This window comes from Scyliorhinus canicula, chromosome 17, assembly GCF_902713615.1.
Source record: "Scyliorhinus canicula chromosome 17, sScyCan1.1, whole genome shotgun sequence".
In the NCBI taxonomy this organism is placed as follows: domain Eukaryota; kingdom Metazoa; phylum Chordata; class Chondrichthyes; order Carcharhiniformes; family Scyliorhinidae; genus Scyliorhinus; species Scyliorhinus canicula.
Genome location: NC_052162.1, coordinates 53,131,602 through 53,151,344, shown reverse-complemented (window position 1 = coordinate 53,151,344; position 19,743 = coordinate 53,131,602). Strand labels below are relative to the sequence as shown.

Below are 19,743 nucleotides of genomic sequence, written 5' to 3'. Positions count from 1 at the left end.
ACCGCTCCAGCGCGAGGAGGAACCAGTTAAGGCCCCCCCACCCCCGTCATCATCTCCACCCCCCAGCCCCGCAACGCGGGGAACCAGAGGAAAGCCCGCGCTTTCGCACTGCCCCACCACACCCTTCTGACGCAGCTCCCAAATACCAGCCCCACTCCATACCCCCAACCCTATATTGAATACAACAAACCCCCCAACCCCCCCCCCCCCCGCAAAATACAAAACTCAAACAATGCCCCCCAACAAAAAAACAGAACAACACCCCAATAAATAACCATATCAATATTACAAAGGTACAGAAAAAACACAGCAACAGCAGAAACCAGCAATAAAGCATTACAACCGACCCCGCAACCCCCAACCCCTAGTTCGAGTCCAGATTCTCCGTCTGCACGAAGACCCACGCCTCCTCCGGGGAATCAAAATAATAATGCCGCTCCAAATAAGTTACCCACAAGCGTGCAGGCTGCAACATTCCAAACTTTATTTTCTTCTTACAGAGCACCTCCTTCTTCTGATTAAACCCGGACCGCCGCCCAGCCACCTCCGCACTCCAATCCTGGTAGATCCCTACTACCCCATTCTCCCAATTACTGCTCTTCACCCTCTTGGCCCAGCACAGCACACACTCCCGATCACTGAACCGGTGGAATCTCACCAGCACCGCACGCGGGGGTTCATTCTCCTTAGGCCTCCTGGCCAGTACTCTGTGGGCTCCCTCCAGCTCCAGGGGCAGATGGAAAGATCCGGCCCCCACTAGCGAGTTCAGCATCGTGGCCACGTAGGTTGTCAGATCCGACCCCTCCAGCCCCTCCGCAAGGCCCAAGATCCTCAGATTCTTCCGCCTCATGCAGTGATCAAGCTCCTCGAAGCGGTCTTGCCACTTCTTATGGAGTGCCTCGTGCCCCTCCACCTTACTCACGAGGACCACGGCCTCCTCCTCTCGTTCAGCGGCCTGCGCCTGCAACGCCTGGTTGGCAGCACCCTGGGTGGTCTGAATCTCCGAAAGCTTTTTATTAGTTTCCTGCAGAGAGCTCAGCACCTCACCCTTAAAATCTGCAAAACAGCCTCCACTCCTCTGGTGCTCCGCCGGCCGCCATCTTGGAATCCTTCCCCCGTTTTTTCTGGGGAGCTGCTGCCGTTTTTTCCCCCTTTCCACTCCAAGTTCGAGTCATGAAATGTGGAGAAAGTTAATCACCACACCTTCTCCCCCCCCCCGGGAGACGTCGAAAAAATTCTGTTTTGGGCTCTAAAAAGAGCCGAAAAGTCCGTTTGAATCGGGAGCTCCCAAATGTGCGGCTTCCTATGTCATCGCTGCCACCGGAAGTCTGCTTCTTTCATTTTTAAAACAACTTGAGAACCAATGGGAAATGTCACACCAAACTCCACAGGGGTTGATTTTGTGAATTTCAGTGGTCGGGATTCACAAATTAGCCGCCACAGATCACCACTAAATGAATCATCAGCTGAGGAGAAAAGGGGGGAGGGGGGCATCATTAACATCTCCCACCTTTGAGTATTGTTACAACTGCAGCCTCCAGGTGAGCACTATATTCCACCGTATTCCTGAACATTGGCTTTGAGAGTTGTGGAGGTGAGGCATGTTCGTTTTATAGGGTGCCTAATCCCTACTCTTGTGGCCAGGTGTTGGGATGGCTGGTCCAGTTTAGCTTCGGGTCAGTCAAAAATGTCGATGGTGGGAGGAATTGGCAAGAGAGAAAATGAGCTGTTGGCTTTTGAGTGTCCCAGTTGGTGGTGTTTATTTAGTGTCTGTTCCTGAAGTAATTGTAAGGCTGGATTTTGCCAGGCCTCAAATAGCATCAGAAAAACAGGAACGTTTTATGTTAGTCCTTCCTTTTACCCCCACTCCACGACTTTGCTAATAAATTGCACCAATCCTGAAATTTCATATAATACTTTCCAGGTGGATGCACTAATTGTGCCTGAACAGAGCGCAGGAATTAAAATTGCAGACAAATGAATGTTGCAGATTTCTCCACATACTTTTCCTGTAATAGTGCCAGGGAAGATCAGAGGTAGACTGCCCCCTTATAAACCTGGTGCTATTGCTTCCAGAGTTGGTAGTTAGGTGTTCCTTGTCATAAAGATTAACAGATTATGGTTGCTTGGCTCGTTGCTTATGAAACCTTGCTGTGCAAACACTGGCTTCCACATTTTCCTACATTAGAAAAATATTACAATCCAAAAAGTACTTCATTCACTGTGACACACTTTGCAGTGTCCAGAAAACATGAGAGGTGCGATATGGATAAAAGCTCTATTTTTAATTATTTGTTTGTACACACAGTGATGTACAAAGTCACGTGGCCCAGTGTGAGGGTCAGTCTAGCAATAGTCAGAGATGTGTACAAACCTAGGATGGAGTCAGCTCCATACCTGTACTCTCTTTTGTGAATATGTATATAGTTATAGAACATACAGTGCAGAAGGAGGCCATTCGGCCCATCGAGTCTGCACCGACACACTTAAGCCCTCACTTCCACCCTATCCCCATAACCCAATAACCCCTCCTAACCTTTTTGGTCAATCCACCAATCCACCTAACCTGCAATTCTTTATGAGTTAATAATAAAGACTAGTTGTTTATATACTCGAGACTTCTCAGCCTACTTCATGGTGTTTGAAACAGGATTCTTCAAGATCCTTGGGGAACACTAGTGCCACAATTTCCAGGGCCACTAAAATCCAAAGAGCCTAGTTCCTATTGCACCAGTCTCTTTAATGAGGCTTCCACCTGGTAGGTCAGAAAATACTGGATAAAAGCAAATTACTGTGGATGCTGGAATCTGAAACGAAAGGGAAAATGTTGGAAAATCTCAGCAAGTCTGGCAGCATCTGTAGGGAGAGAAAAGAGCTAACGTTTCGAGTCCGATGTCTCTTTGATTTTCTTTGCCTGTTAGCCTTCCACTGATTCTGTGTCTCCACCAGAGGCTGATGTCTGGCTCCTATACTTTCATAAAGGCCCAAAAGAAAATAGTGATGAATTCTGTCCTGGTTGGAAAATTGCACTTCCACTGCCCGAATCATGTCTGTATGTAGATTGGTTTTCTTCTATATTGGTCACAGTTGTTTTTTGTGGGGTCCGGAGATGGTGGTGGGCAGGAAGTTGGGTGTGGGGTAAGATGGCATTTCCCTGGTGTAAATGCATTGTTTTGCTTTATTTGTTCTGTCCTATGACTAATCTTGTGAATTGCCACGGTTTGGAAATAAAATGAGGGGGTCTGAAACCTTTGTGTGATTTAATTTAATAAATAGATGAGGATCTCTATTAATTGGTTTCAAAGTGCTCAGAAACATGGCTAATTGGTTGGCAAAAATCAAACTCCCTGGTGGGAACATAACCACTGAAAAAATAATCTTGTACCTTCCGAACTAACACCCCATCAAACATTTTTAAATCATCATTGCACTTTCCCTAGTCTCCATGTGTCATAGATCCCGATTGAGCTGTTTGTTAGTGCCAGCTTTCAGAAGATATTTGTCAGTTTATTCATTTGGCATGGCTCCAACTTCTTTGCAGTGTGCTCTCTTGATACCTACCCTCTCAATCTGCTCTAATCCTTTAAAATCTGTTTTGAAGGTTCTTCAGTGCCTCAATCCCATTCCAATAATATGGAGACCAGCCCTGTCCAAGTGATTAATCCTGCAATGCTGCTGCCTGATTCTATGCATTTGCAACTGGGGGCTGTTATATCTGGATGCTGCCACAATAAGTGCCATTGTAATGTAGGCAATGCAGCAACCAATTTGTGCACAGTAAGGACCCACAAATGGGGGAATGACCAGATAAACTGCTTTAATGATAAGCAATGGACATGCACCGTCTAGCTCACACAGAGTGCATACTCACAGCAGGCAGTAAAAAATTGTTAGTGTTTGTGGATTCAGAGGCTGAGTGTAGTTCAGTGTTTTAAGGAGATATATCCAGAAGGAGGAAGCAAAATATTATGCAATGCTGACAAACTGAAGTTGAGGTTTTGAAAGAAGATAAATGAACAAGCAATAACGGTCTAGTGTGGCTCCACCCTTTCAGATATTGACTCACAGCTTTCTCCCCTTACTTCCAATTCCTGTAACTCTTGCTGATCAGAAAGGCTCAAATGTCCTTTGACACCTCACCCAAGTGGTCATATTTCATACAGGAGCCTAAATACTATGATCCCAATTTTGACCTCCTCACGTGACAGCAGTTAGAATGAAGGCAATGATTTGCCCTCTGACCCTAGTGTCCTCCTGTTATTTCTCAACGTTAACCAGTTCTTTGGGTGAGGGGAATGCCTACTCCAAGTTAACAAGAACGTTTAAAATGTGACATTATGAGGCCAAATGAAGGCTTGATCAGATAAGTAGCTCCAGCTTCCCTGTCAGACAATATCTGTCGGGTCACAGACATTTTCCAATTACTGCCAATGGGTAGGGACCAAAGCAGGAGCAAGAGATCTGAGAGAGGAAGAGCACAGAGCAAACAGCAGGATAGAGAGAGCATCACAGCGTCGAGATCCCAGGTTCGATCCCGGCTCTGGGTCACTGTACGTGGGGAATTTGCACATTCTCCCCATGTTTAGGTGGGTTTCATTCCCACAACCCAAAGATGTGTAGGGTCGGTGGATTGGCCACACTAAATTGCCCCTTAATTGGAAAAAATGAATTGGGTACTTGTGGTAGTATGACTAGGGGTATTACGGTACATTGGAAGTGAGCTGCTATTGGTGCAGAGGACTCGCTACCCATTGGCCCGGGTAAGTCATGTGCCTCTCAGCCGATTGGCTGAGAGGTAGGTAGCTCCGCCTACAAGGCAGCACGGTAGCATTGTGGATAGCACAAATGCTTCACAGCTCCAGGGTCCCAGGTTCGATTCCGGCTTGGGTCACTGTCTGTGCGGAGTCTGCACATCCTCCCCGTGTGTGCGTGGGTTTCCTCCGGGCGCTCCGGTTTCCTCCCACAGTCCAAGGATGTGCAGGTTAGGTGGATTGGCCATGATAAATTGCCCTTAGTGTCCAAAATTGCCCTTAGTGTTGGGTGGGGTTACTGGGATAGGGGGAGGTGTTGACCTTGGGTAGGGTGCTCTTTCCAAGAGCCGGTGCAGACTCGATGGGCCGAATGGCCTCCTTCTGCACTATAAATTCTATGATATTCCATGTTAAGAACCCGTGCTTCCCAGCAGTCGGCCTTTCTACTGTACGTCTGCTGCCGGGCACACATCTTGTGCATTAAAGCCTATCGTTTGGATCTCATCTACGTTTCGTGTCCATTGATTGTGCATCAATTTAATGCACAAGTTTTTAGAGGATGGAGCTTCGTATCAAGCCGGAGTGCCTTCGACTCAACCCGCACGCAGCAAATGCAACAGCAGCATTTAAACACTGGCTGGCTTGTTTCAATAGTTCACTAGCACGAGGGGACATAGCCTTAAATTGAGGGGTAATAGATATAGGACAGAGGTCAGAGTTGGGTTTTTTACGCAAAGAGTGGTGAGGCCGTGGAATGCCCTACCTGCAACAGTAGTGAACTCGCCAACATTGAGGGCATTTAAAAATTTATTGGATAAGCATATGGATGATAAGGGCATAGTGTAGGTTAGATGGCCTTTAGTTTTTTTTCCATGTCGGTGCAACATCGAGGGCCGAAGGGCCTGTACTGCGCTGTATCGTTCTATGTTCTATGTTCTAGTTACTTGAGCACAGCCGAAAACCCCCGCGACTAGGGAACAAAAACTGCTCATCCTCCACTCGTGCGTTGGAACCGCCGTGTACACGCTCATAGAGGACACAACAGACTATGACGAGGCCATGGACTTGCTTAAAGGACATTTCATCCGGCCGGTGAACCAGGTCTGCGCTCGGCACTTATTGGCCACGAGACAGCAATTCCCTGATGAGTCTTTAGACGAATTCTACCGGGCCCTCCTTGTTCTGGGGAGAAACTGCGCCTGCCCACAAGTTTCTGCGGCCGAGCACACCAAACTTTTAATCAGAGACGCTTTCGTTGCGGGTGTGCAATCTTCACAGATCCACAAGAGACTCTTAGAGAAAGAAACTTTAAGCCTTGCTGAAGCACGGGCCCTCGCCTCCTCTCTAGATGTCGTTAATCGCAACGCCCACGCGTATGCTCCCGACCGCGCGGCGGCCCCCTGGGCAGCATGGATCACGACCCCCCCTCACCTCCGCAGACTCGGACCCCCCTCAGGCCTGCGCCGCAGGGCACCCCGATAAACCCACGGGGCCCCGCTGCTACTTTTGTGGCCAGGCCAAGCACCCCCGCCAGCGCTGCCCGGCCCGTGCCGCAATCTGTAAAGGCTGCGGCAAGAAGGGCCATTTTGCGGCCGTTTGCCAGTCCAAGGTGGTCGCTGCAGTCCCGAGCAGCGACCGCGGGTCCCCCCAGCGCTCTTCAGGGGCCCTGTGCGGCCCGCGGACCTCGCTGCCCCCACCCCCCCCCCCCCCCCCCCACGAGAGATCCCCGGGCGCCGACATTTTGGGCCCCCGACTCCACGTGCGACCCCCGGGCGCCGCCATTTTGATCTTCCCCCATCATGTGCGGCCAACGGGTGCCGCCTTCTTCAATCAGCACTGAGGATGCCGCAAGTGACCACTCGCTGCCACGACTCGCCTCAGTAACATTGGATCAGTCACGGCCCCGCACGCTGTCCACGGCGACCACGAAGATCTTTCTCAACGGCCACGAGACGAGCTGCCTGCTGGACTCCGGGAGCACAGAGAGTTTCGTCCACCCTGCCACGGTAAGACGCTGCACACTTCCCGTTTGCCCGGTGAAACAAAGAATCGCTCCGGCCTCCGGTTCGCACTCGGTCCAGATCACAGGCTGCTGCATTGCAGACCTCACGGTCCAGGGGAGGGAGTTTAAAAACTATAAGCTCTTCATCCTTCCCCACCTCTGCGCGGCAGCACTCCTGGGGTTAGATTTCCAGTGCAACCTCCAGAGTTTAACGTTCAAATTCGGCGCCCTTACTGTCTGCAGCCTCCCGTCCCTCAAGGTCGATCCCCCATCCTTGTTTGCAAACCTCACCCCGGATTACAAACCCGTCGCCACCGGGAGCAGACGGTACAGTGCCCAGGACCGGACCTTCATCAGGTCCGAAGTCCAATGGCTTCTGAAGGAAGGGGTTATCGAGGCTAGCAACAGCCCCTGGTGAGCACAAGTGCTGGTGGTTAAGACCGGGGAGAAAAATCGGATGGTCATAGACTACAATCAGACCATCAACAGATTTACGCAGCTGGACATGTATCCTCTCCCACGTATCTCCGACCTGGTCAACAGGATCGCGCAGTACAAGGTCTTTTCCACGGTGGACCTTAAGTCCGCCTACCACCAGCTCCCCATCCGCGCGAGTGACCAAAAGTACACTGCGTTCGAAGCGGATGGGCGACTCTACCACTTTTTAAGGGTTCCCTTCGGTGTCACAAATGGGATCTCGGTCTTCCAAAGGGAGATGGACCGAGTGGTCGATCAACACGGTTTACGGGCAACGTTCCCGTATCTCGATAATGTCACCATCTGCGGCCACGACCAGCAGGACCGCGACACCAACCTCTGCAAATTCCTCCATACCGCAAAACTCCTTAACCTGACCTACAATAAGGATAAGTGCTTGTTCAGCACCGACCGTCTAGCTGTGTGTTGTTGAACATAAAGGCTACCGACCGTTGCTCGGTGACGAGGGTGAACCTCCTACCGGCCAGGTAGTGCCTCCAATGCCACACAGCTTCCACAATGGTTTGAGCTTCCTTTTCGACAGAGGAGTGTCGAATCCCGGAGGCGTTGAGGGTATGGGAAAAGAAGGCCACGGGCCTGCCTTACTGGTTAAGGGTAGCAGTCAGGGCAACATCCGACACGTCGCTGGAAGGGGATGGACTTGTCCACTGCATGCATTGTGGCCTTGGTAATGTCTGCCTTGATGCGGCTAAAGGCCAGGCAGCCCTCAGTCGTCAGGGGAAAGATGGTGGCTTTGATAAGTGGGCAGGCTTTGTCCGCATAGTTGGGGACCCATTGGGCATAATATGAGAAGAACCCCAGGCATCTTTTCAGGGCCTTGGGGCAGTGGGGAAGTACAGAGAGTGCAGGAGCACAGGGAGAAGAGGAGCACAGAGAGAGAGCAGGGGCAGGAGCAGAGAGAGAGAGCAGGGGCAGGAGCAGAGAGAGAGAGCAGGGGCAGGAGCAGAGAGAGAGAGCAGGAGCACGGAGCGAGAACAGGAGCAGAGAGAGAGCAGGGGCAGGAGCAGAGAGAGAGAGCAGGGGCAGGAACAGAGAGAGAGAGCAGGAGCATGGAGAGCAGGAGCACGGAGAGAGAGATGGGGCAGGAGCAGAGAGAGAGAGCAGGAGCACGGAGAGAGAGTAGGAGCATGGAGAAAGAGCAGGAGCACAGAGAAAGAGCAGGAGCACAGAGAGAGAGCAGGAGCACAGAGAGAGAGCAGGAGCACAGAGAGAGAGAGAGCAGGAGCACGGAGAGAGCGCAGGAGCACGGAGAGAGAGCAGGAGCACAGAGAGAGAGCAGGAGCACAGAGAGAGAGAGCAGGAGCATGGAGAGCAGGAGCACGGAGAGAGAGATGGGGCAGGAGCAGAGAGAGAGAGCAGGAGCACGGAGAGAGAGTAGGAGCATGGAGAAAGAGCAGGAGCACAGAGAAAGAGCAGGAGCACAGAGAGAGAGCAGGAGCACAGAGAGAGAGCAGGAGCACAGAGAGAGAGAGAGCAGGAGCACGGAGAGAGCGCAGGAGCACGGAGAGAGAGCAGGAGCACAGAGAGAGAGCAGGAGCACAGAGAGAGAGAGCAGGAGCATGGAGAAAGAGCAGGAGCACGGAGAGAGAGCAGGAGCACGGAGAGAGAGCTGGAGCACAGAGAGAGAGCAGGAGCACAGAGAGAGAGAGCAGGAGCACGGAGAAAGAGTAGGAGCATGGAGAAAGAACAGGAGCACAGAGAGAGAGCAGGAGCACAGAGAGAGAGCAGGAGCACAGAGAGAGAGAGAGCAGGAGCACGGAGAGAGAGCAGGAGCACAGAGAGAGAGAGCAGGAGCACAGAGAGAGAGAGCAGGAGCATGGAGAAAGAGCAGGAGCACAGAGAGAGAGCAGGAGCACAGAGAGAGAGAGATCAGGAGCACGGAGAGAGAGCAGGAGCACAGAGAGAGAGCAGGAGCACAGAGAGAGAGAGCAGGAGCACGGAGAAAGAGCAGGAGCACAGAGAGAGAGCAGGAGCACAGAGAGAGAGAGCAGGAGCACGGAGAGAGAGCAGGAGCACGGAGCGAGAGCAGGAGCACGGAGAGAGAGCAGGAGCACAGAGAGAGAGCAGGAGCACAGAGAGAGAGAGCAGGAGCACGGAGAAAGAGCAGGAGCACAGAGAGAGAGCAGGAGCACAGAGAGAGAGAGCAGGAGCACGGAGAGAGAGCAGGAGCACGGAGCGAGAGCAGGAGCACGGAGAGAGAGCAGGAGCACGGAGAGAGAGAGCAGGAGCACAGAGAGAGAGAGCAGGAGCACAGAGAGAGAGAGCAGGAGCACAGAGAGAGAACAGGAGCACAGAGAGAGAGAGCAGGAGCACGGAGCGAGAGCAGGAGTGCAGAGAGAGAGCAGGAGTGCAGAGAGAGAGCAGGAGCACGGAGAGAGAGCAGGAGCACGGAGAGAGAGCAGGAGTGCAGAGAGAGAGCAGGAGTGCAGAGAGAGAGCAGGAGCATGGAGAGAGAGCAGGAGCACGGAGAGAGAGAGCAGGGGCACGGGGAGAGAGAGCAGGAGCACGGAGAGAGAGCAGGAGCACGGAGAGAGAGCAGGAGCACGGAGAGAGAGCAGGAGCACGGAGAGAGAGCAGGAGCACGGAGAGAGAGCAGGAGCACGGAGAGAGAGCAGGAGCACGGAGAGAGAGCAGGAGCACGGAGAGAGAGCAGGAGCACAGAGAGAGAGAGAGCAGGAGCACGGAGAGAGAGCAGGAGCACAGAGAGAGAGAGAGCAGGAGCACGGAGAGAGAGCAGGAGCATGGAGAGAGAGCAGGAGCACGGAGAGAGAGCAGGAGCACGAAGAGAGAGCAGGAGCACAGAGAGAGAGAGCAGGAGCACGGAGAGAGAGCAGGAGCACGGAGAGAGAGCAAGAGCAGAGAGAGAGAGCAGGAGCACGGAGAGAGAGCAGGAGCACGGAGAGAGAGCAGGAGCACGGAGAGAGAGCAGGAGCACGGAGAGAGAGCAGGAGCACGGAGAGAGAGCAGGAGCACAGAGAGAGAGAGCAGGAGCACAGAGAGAGAGAGCAGGAGCACGGAGAGAGAGCAGGAGCACGGAGAGAGAGCAGGAGCACGGAGAGAGAGCAGGAGCACGGAGTGAGAGCAGGAGCACAGAGAGAGAGCAGGAGCACGGAGAGAGAGCAGGAGAACAGAGAGAGAGAGCAGGAGCACAGAGAGAGAGCAGGAGCATGGAGAAAGAGCAGGAGCACGGAGAGAGAGCAGGAGCACGGAGAGAGAGCAGGAGCACGGAGAGAGAGCAGGAGCATGGAGAGAGAGCAGGAGCAGGAGCAGAGAGAGAGAGCAGGAGCACGGAGAGAGAGAGCAGGAGCACAGAGAGAGAGCAGGAGCACAGAGAGAGAGCAGGAGCACGGAGAGAGAGCAGGAGCACAGGGAGAGCAGGAGCACGGAGAGAGAGCAGGAGCACGGAGAGAGAGCAGGAGCACGGAGAGAGAGAGCAGGAGCACGGAGAGAGAGCAGGAGCACAGAGAGAGAGCAGGAGCACGGAGAGAGAGCAGGAGCACTGAGAGAGACCAGGAGCACGGAGGGAGAGCAGGAGCACGGAGAGAGAGCAGGAGCACAGAGAGAGAGCAGGAGCACGGAGAGAGAGCAGGAGCACTGAGAGAGAGCAGGAGCACAGAGAGAGAGAGCAGGAGCACGGAGCGAGAGCAGGAGCACGGAGAGAGAGCAGGAGCACGGAGAGAGAGCAGGAGCACAGAGAGAGAGCAGGAGCATGGAGAGAGAAAGCAGAGGTACCGAGAGAGCGGGACACGGGGAGAACAGGATGATGCGACCATCAATTCACACAAGACGATTAGAAGAAGTGAACAGTTGGTTTAATAAGATAGATCTGTGCCTGCCTGCGACTGCTCTGTACTGAGTGCCGCCTACAGGCTGCAGGGTTATATACCACCCCTGAGGGGGCAGAGCCACAGGCGGAGCCCACAAGGGCATCAACATAATGCAATACAATAGTGGTTAATTGTAGCAGCAATACGTTCACCACATTCACCCCCTGTTAAAAAATTGAAGTCTAGCGGGGGTGAAGTGGGCTCACAGATCGAGTCCGTCAGGCGCCTTGATCGATCTCTGTGATCGCCTCAGCTCCGGCTTCGCTGCGGGCATGGGTGTTGGGCTCGTTGACTCCGGGAGCGTGTCGTCTGGAGCTTCATCATGGTGGATGGGCGATGGGGGGAGGGTAAGCCGTGTAGGGGTGGGGGCGTTGTTCGGTGTACGGGGCGGGGGCGTAGGTGATGGTCGCTGGGGAACCGGCGGGTGCCAGACCCCGGAGGGAGACTGTATATTGTCGGCCGTCGTGATGCGCCACGTAGGCATACTGAGGGTTGGCATGTAGGAGCTGGACCCTCTCGACCAGGGGGTCTGACTTATGGCTCCTCATGTGCTTCCAGAGGAGGACAGGCCCCGGTGTTGTCAGCCAGGACGGAAGCGAGACCCCGGAGACGGACTTTCTGGGGAAGACAAATAGACGGCCGTGAGTGGTCTCGTTCGTGGCTGTGCAGAGGAGCGACCGAATGTAGTGGACCGCGTCGGGGAGGACCTCCTGCCAGCGGGAAACCGGGAGACTTCTAGACGCGAAGGCTAGAAAGACGGCCTTCCATACCGTCGTGTTCTCCCTCTCCACCTGTCCTGGTCGAGGCAATGCCCTTACCGAGCAGATACTGACGCAGCTCATCGCTCATAAACGAGGAGCTCCGTCCACTGTAGACGTAAGTGGGGAAACCAAACAGGGTGAAGATGCTGCGCAGGGCCTTAATGACAGTGGCCAAGGTCATGTCGGGACATGGGATGGCAAAGGGGAAACGGGAGTACTCGTCACCGACGTTGAGAAAATACAAGCTGCGGTCAGTGAGGGGAGGGGCCCTTTGAAATCGATGCTGAGGCACTCAAAAGGGCGAGATGCGCAGATTTGGCAGTTCCTGGTCATGACCTCCTCGGTGGAGTAGGGCAGATTGTGGGCCTTCATGAAGTGGAGAAGGCGGGTGACCCCCGGGCGACAGAGGTCATTGTGGATGGCCTGAAGTCGGTCATCTTGCGCGCTGGCGCATGTGCCATGGGACAGGGCATCTGGGGGCTCGTTGAGCTTCCCAGGACAATACACGATATCGTAATTATAGGTGGAGAGTTCGATTCTCCACCTCAAGATTTTATCATTCTTGATCTTGCCCCGCTGTGTGTTGTTGAACATAAAGGATACCGACCATTGCTCGGTGACGAGGGTGAACCTCCTACCGGCCAGGTAGTGCCTCCAATGCCACACAGCTTCCACAATGGTTTGAGCTTCCTTTTCGACAGAGGAGTGTCGAATCCCGGAGGCGTTGAGGGTATGGGAAAAGAAGGCCACGGGCCTGCCTTACTGGTTAAGGGTAGCAGTCAGGGCGACATCCGACACGTCGCTGGAAGGGGATGGACTTGTCCACTGCGTGCATTGTGGCCTTGGTAATGTCTGCCTTGATGCGGCTAAAGGCCAGGCAGCCCTCAGTCGTCAGGGGAAAGATGGTGACTTTGATAAGTGGGCGGGCTTTGTCCGCATAGTTGGGGACCCATTGGGCATAATATGAGAAGAACCCCAGGCATCTTTTCAGGGCCTTGGGGCAGTGGGGAAGGGGAAGCTGCAGGAGGGGGCGCATGCGATCGGGAGTCGGGCCCTAGGACTCCGTTTTCCACGACATAACCGAGGATGGCTAGTCAGGTTGTGTGGAAAATGCATTTCTCCTTCTTGTAGGTGAGATTGAGGGCTTGGGAGGTTTGGAGGAACTTCTGAAGGTTAGCATCGTGGTCCTGCTGATCATGGCCGCAAATGGTGACGTTATCCAAGTACGGGAAAGTGGCCCGCAGTCTGTACTGGTCAACCATTCGGTCCATTGTTCTTTGGAATACCGAGACTCCATTGGTGACGCCGAAGGGAACCCTGAGGAAGTGGAAGAGACAGCCGTCTGCTTCAAAGGCCATGTAGTGGCGGTCTTCCGGGCGAATTTGAAGCTGGTGGTATACGGACGTCAGATCTACTGTGGAGAAAACCCGGTAGTGTGCGGGGAAGGGGGTACGCATCAAGTTGCATGTAACGATTTATGGTCTGGCTGTAGTCTAGAACCATCTGGTTCTTTTCCTCGGTACTGACGACCACCATTTGGGCTCTCCAGGGGCTATTACTGGCCTCGATGATCCCCTCCCTCAAGAGCCGCTGGGCCTCTGACTTGATAAAAGTCCTGTCCTGGGCACTGTACCGCCTGCTCCTGGTGGCGACGAAGAAATTACAGTCGGAGGTGAGGTTCGCGAAGAGCGGGGGAGGGGCGACCTTAAGGGTCGCGAGGCTACATACGGTGAGAGGGGGTAGGGGTCCGCCGAACTTCAGGGTCAGGCTTCTGAGGTTGTACTGGAAATCCAGTTCTCACAAGAGAGGAGCACAGAGATGGGGGAGGACAGAGTTTAAAATTGGCGTACTCGGCGCCCTGTATCGCGAGGTTTGCGACACAGTACCCCCGGATCTGCACTGAATGTGATCCAGAAGCAAGGGAGATTGTTTGGGATGCGGAGGAAATCAGGAGGGAACAGCGCCTTACCGTGTCCGGATGTATGAAGCCTCCCTGTGCTCCCAGAGTCAAACAGACAGGGAGTTTTGTGCCCCTTGACCTGGACGGTCATCATGGAGTTCTTGAGGTGTTTGGGCTGTGACTGGTCGAGAGTGACAGCGCCAAGCAGCGGGTAGCCGGCGTGGTCGGTGGTAGCTGGGTGGTCCCAAGATGGCGGCCCTCATCGGTCGCACGTGTCGGGCTGTGTTGAAGATGGCGGCCAAGATGGAGGCCCCCGTCGGTCGCACGTGTTGGGTGGCATTGAAGATGGCAGCCCCCATGAGTCGCACGTGCCGGGTGGGTTAAAATGGTAGCCCCCACGGATAGCACAAGGTGGATGACACGTCAGAAGGGGACGTTACCGGCAGGCAGGCAGCCACCCTGCGGGGTCTGCGAGTCTGTGAGTCGAGTCTGCGATTTTGGAACTTTGGGTCGGGCCAAGCCGACTTTGGCAAAATGTCCTTTCTTGCCACAGTTGCTGCAGGTCACATTCCGAGCTGGGCAACGCTGCCTGGGGTGCTAGTTCCGACCGTAGAAATAGCAAACCGGCCCCCCTGGGTTGGGCGGGCAGCCGCGCGGCACAGGCCTGGGACACCCTCGGGTTGGGTGATGGTCGGCATTTGGGCTCTAGAGGGTTACCTCTAACGAAGTGGATAGTTTTACCATCTCTTCTAGGTCGATGGCACCCTTTTCGAGCAGGCACTGTCTGACATAGTTGGACAGATTCCAGTCATGTAGGTGTCCCGGATGGCGGGTTCCATGTGCTGCGAGGCCGTGACGTCCTTGTAGTTGCAGTTTCGAGCGAGTACCCTCAGGTCGCGTAGATATTCCTCCAGCGATTCCCCGGGGCGTTGACGACGTGTGGTGAGGAGATGCCGCGCGAACACTTTGTTCACCAGCCTCACATAATGTCTTTTCAGGATTGCAACCGCATCTGCACACGTGTTCGCGTCTTCAATTAGTACAGAGCTTCTATGGCTCACCCGGGCGTGGAGGAGACTCAGCTTCTGTGCTTCGGTGACGGCGGGCGAGGAGGAGGCGGCGACGTAGGCCTCAAAGCAGCGGAGCCAGTGTGAAAAGATTCCTTTTGCTTCAGCAGCCTGTGGGTCGAGTTCCAGTCGATCAGGTTTGAAAGCGGCTTCCATTGCGATATCTTAGCTTATTAAATTGATGCAACCATCAATTCACACGAGACGATTAGTAGAAGTGAACAGTGGTTTTAATAAGCTAGATCTGTGCCTGCCTGCGACTGCTCTGTACTGAGTGCCGCCCACAGGCTGCAGATCTATATACCACCCCCGAGGGGGCAGAGCCACAGGCGGAGCCCACAAAGGCAGCAACATAATACAATACAATAGTGGTGAATTGTAGCAGCAATAATTTCACCGCACAGGAGCACAGAGCACAGAGCACAGAGTAAGCGGGAGCACAGAGAGAGTGCAGGAGCAAGTAGAGAGCAGGAACACAGAGAGAACAGGAGCACAGAGCAATAGCAAGCGCACAGAGAGAGCAGGAACACAGAGAGAGCAGGAGCACAGGGAGAACAAGAGCACAGAGAGAGTGCACGTTCACTGAGAGAGAATCGGAGCACATCGAGAACCAGAGCACAGAAATGCAGGAGCACAGAGATGCAGGAGCACAGGGAGAACATGAGCACGGACAGGACAGGAGCACAGAGAGAGCCGGAGCATGGATAGGACAGGAGCACAGAGAGAGCTGGAGCATGGATAGGACAGGATCACAGAGAGGGCTGGAGCATGGATAGGACAGGAGCACAGAGAGAACTGGAGCACGGATAGGACAGGAGCACAGAGAGAGCTGGAGCACGGATAGGACAGGAGCACAGAGAGCTGGAGTATGAATAGGACAGGAGCACAGAGAGAGCTGGAGCACGGATAGGACAGGAGCACAGAGAGAGCTGGAGCACGGATAGGACAGGAGCACAGAGAGAGCTGGAGCATGGATAGGACAGGAGCACAGAGAGAACATGAGCATGTAGAGAGCAGGGGATAGAGAGACAACATGCACCCAGAGGGAGCAGAAGCACAGAGAGAACAGGATCAGAGGGATAGCAGGAGCATAGGGAGAGCATGAACACAGGGTGACAAGGAGCACAGGGAGAACAGGAGTGCAGGGATAGCAGGAGTACAGAGAGGGCATAAGCGCAGAAGGAGAGAAGGAACTCAAAGAAAGCAGCTGCATGTAGCGAGTGCAGGAACATGGAGAAAGAGCAGGAGCACAGTGTAGAGTAGGAGCACGGAGAGAGCAGGATCACATAGAGAGCAGCAGCACAGAGAGTGTGGGAGAGCAGGGGCATGGAGAAAGAGAGACAGCGCAGGTGCACAGAGAGAGTGATAGCAGGAACATGGAGAGAGCTGGTACATGGAGAGAGCAGAAGCACGGAACGAGGCCAAGCGCACTGAGGGCGTAGAACTTAAAAACTGTTCTAAAAGAGCAAGAGAACAGGGGCAGATGAACAGCTGAGCATAACAGTGGCCAACATTCACACGGTTACTCTTGACCATGGCACCCTGGACAGTTGCCAAGTCCTAACTATGACTCCACATCACAGATCCCAGCAGATCTCTGTGGACTATCATGGGTCTGTGGACCCCAGTCTGAGAAAGTAAAATTACTGGCAGATTTGGCTCATAAATAATGTCTGGCCTCTATCAGGGCAGGAGTTGATGGTACTGTAACTGGCTTTGGAACCTCTGGCTGGAGAAATAAGAACGAGCAATTGCAGGAAAATTGTATGAGGGCAGCCTGACTTTGGTTACAATGCTTTTCACTGTTAAAATGACTGTTCAGCTTCAGAAATGAACAGTGGCCACTTTTATGAGGTACCAGAGGTTGCCAGCACTGGCATGTGGCAACTCCCTTCAGAAAGGAGGAGACAACAATTGAAAAAAACAAAGACTTGCTGCTATTGTTAAGAGCAATTCTGTCACTTTCACTAATCAAACATAACACACCTAATCTATAATTTCAGCATTTAATTTGACTTTTCAATCACAAGTCATGCTATTCAATTTGAGAAGACCATTCATACCTTGAAGCAGAGCCTGAAGGTTGAGCTGGGCCTCTTGATGCAATTCCTCCACACAGGGTGGTCTGGAAGAGGAGCCGAACACATTTACATTTTGTTGCCATAACGATTTGAAGTGGGCAGTCCTCTTACTCTCCTGATCCAAGTTTGATCCAGCTGAAGGTAAAGATAAATAAATGTACATCAATATAAACTTAGGAATATGACATGAAGCAGACTGTGATGGAGTATTTAAGGAATGTGGTTTGGGTTAAAGTGGAGATTCCACTCACTTACTACAACAGATAAATTCACTGCAAAACTCAATTCCTATGCTGACTTTGATTGGCGATTTGTATTGTAAAATCCTTGATCTCTGATATAAGCAGTAATATCATTAACTATTGGTGCACTGTGTAAATCAGGAAAATTAAAGCACCATGCCCCCATGTTAAGACTCAGACAATTGCTGTGAAAGCACTGTGGCTCAGACAGCAACGAGCAATCAATGTCACCAAGCAACAAGGTATCTACCTCCTGCAAAGGTCGACAGACACTGTAAATCTCCTCCCCTGATCCATGTTTAGTTTGCAAAAAAATGGAGACAGGCATGTGCAATCGAAACCAAGCTACAAAAGTTGCAAATACCAGTTTCAAAAATGCTGGCACAACCTCTCTGACAACTCAAAACCAACCCCGAGTAGAGTAAACAAAACAAGTAGTGACATATTGAAAGTACTGTTGTGGTACACAAGCTGTCATACTCTAACTCAAAACTGTCATAATATACATCCAGGTATATGATGGAGTGCAGACAGGCAGTGATTGACACACAGGATGACCAGTGAGCACACAGGACACAACAGCCAATCACCAGACAGGACACGACCACAATAAAGCCAGAGGGCACCAGTTTTCCCACTCTCTCGGGATCCAGCCTCTGAGACAGTCGGAGCTCGTGAGCAGCAGCTAGTACATACACCATGTGGTAGTCAGTTAGTCTGGTCAGGTTAGCCTCAGGTCTCCAGTCAAGTCAGCATAGTGTCAACCCACAGGTAAGCATGTATTATAGTTAGTTGTTCAATAGAATCGTGTTGCATCTCTTCAAGTGTTGGAAGCCTGTCTCTCTCTCTCTACACTGCATCAAACGCAGTCCACATAGGCCCAGCTTACTCAACACATCAGAAACGATATCCAACACTCTTATCAGTTGCATTGTTGTTTTGCTGAAGTGGTCAAGTTACAAATTTCTGATAGGGATTATGCAAATCTTTTTTAAACATTCATTTATGGAACATGGGCGTCGCTGGTTAGGCCAGCATTTATTGCTCATCCCGAGATGCCCTTCAGAAGATGCTGGTGAGTTGCCTTCTTGACTGCTGCAGTCCCTGAGGTGCAGGTACACCCACAGTGCTATTAGGGAGGGAATACCAGGATTTTGGCCCAGTTACAGTGAAGGAACGGTGATATATTTCCAAGTCAGGGTGGTGAGCAATTTGAAGGGAAACCTCCAGGTGGTGGGGTTCCCAGGTATCTGCCTCTCTTGTCCTTCTAGATGGTAGTAATCGTCGGTTTGGAAGGTACTGCCTAAGGAACCTTGGCGAGTCCCTGCAGAGCATCGTGTAGATGGTACACATGGCTGCCACAGTTCCTCGGTGGCGGAAGGATTGAATGTTTGTGGAATGGGGAGCAATCAAGCCGTCTGAATTTCCTGGATGGTGTCGAGTTTCGTGAAGCTGCACTCATTCAGGCAATTGGTGAGTATTCCATTACACTCCCGACTTGTGCTTTGTAAATGGTGGACAGGCTTTGGGGGAGGGGAGGGATGAGTAAGTGAGTTACTCGACGTACGATTCCTAGCCTTTGACCTGCTCTGGTAGCCACAGTATTAATATGACTAGTCCAGTTCAGTTTCCAATCAATGGTGACCTCCAGGATTTGACTGTGGGGATTCAGCAATGGTTAGATCCCCCCATTGTCTGGCACTTGTGTGGCACAAATGTAACTTGCCACTTGTCAGTTCAAGCCTGGATATTGTCCAGCTCTTTCTGCAGTTGGACATGAACTGCTTCATTATCTGAGGAGTTGTGAATGGTGCTGAACATTGTGCAGTCATCTGCGAACATCCTCACTTCTGACCTCATGATGGAAGGAAGGTCATTAATGAAACAGCTGAAGATGTTTGGGCCTAGACCACTACCCTGAGGAGCCCCTGCAGTGATGTCCTGGAGTTGATTAAACTCCAACCACCACAACCATCTTCCTTCGTGCCAGGTATGACTCCAACTAACGGAAGGTTTTCCCACTGATTTCCATTGATATAGTTTAGCTAGGGCTCCTTCATGCCATTCCCCATCAAATACTGCCTTGATGTCAACGACAGTCACTCTCACCTCACCTCTGGCATTCAGCTCTTTTGTCCGTGTTTGAACCAAGGCTGTAATGAAATCAGGAGCTGAGTGACCCTGGCGGAACCCAAACTGAGTGACCATGAGCAGGATACTGCTGAGTAGCCACAAGATTCGTTTTTTGGGTGGGGAGGTGGGTCCTGAGGGCATATTCCTTATTTACTCATGAAACTTCAATTTTTGCCATTTTAACAGGTGCATTTTCCAATTCTTTGAGAGTCCAGAATGTCTTTGCCTGGCATATAACCTCAGCTACTAGCACTTGGCATCAGTATTAAAAGTGTACTGCTATGGAATGTCATAGAATCCCGGCAATGAGTAGGAGGCCATTCAGCCCATCGCGTCTGCACCTACTCTTTTAAAAGAGTACTCTACCATGTCCACTCACCCGTCTAACCCGCCCTATCCCCGTAACTCCATAACCTAACCTGAACACTAAGGCACAACTTACCTTGGCAAATCCACCTAACCTGCACATCTTTGGACCGTG

The 19,743-nt window shown here is 52.4% G+C and overlaps 1 protein-coding gene across 7 annotated transcripts in view; it reads right to left on the bottom strand.

Moving 5' to 3' along the window:
• The window catches only part of nhsl2 (NHS-like 2), a 436,567-nt gene that overhangs the window by 48,242 nt on the left and 368,582 nt on the right, over positions 1 to 19,743 (bottom strand). For all 7 annotated transcript variants that reach the window (XM_038774973.1, XM_038774975.1, XM_038774976.1 and 4 more), the window contains exon 2: positions 16,870 to 17,022. In XM_038774973.1, coding sequence (XP_038630901.1) covers positions 16,870 to 17,022 — 153 coding nt within the window. The remainder of the gene's footprint in view (positions 1 to 16,869; positions 17,023 to 19,743) is intronic.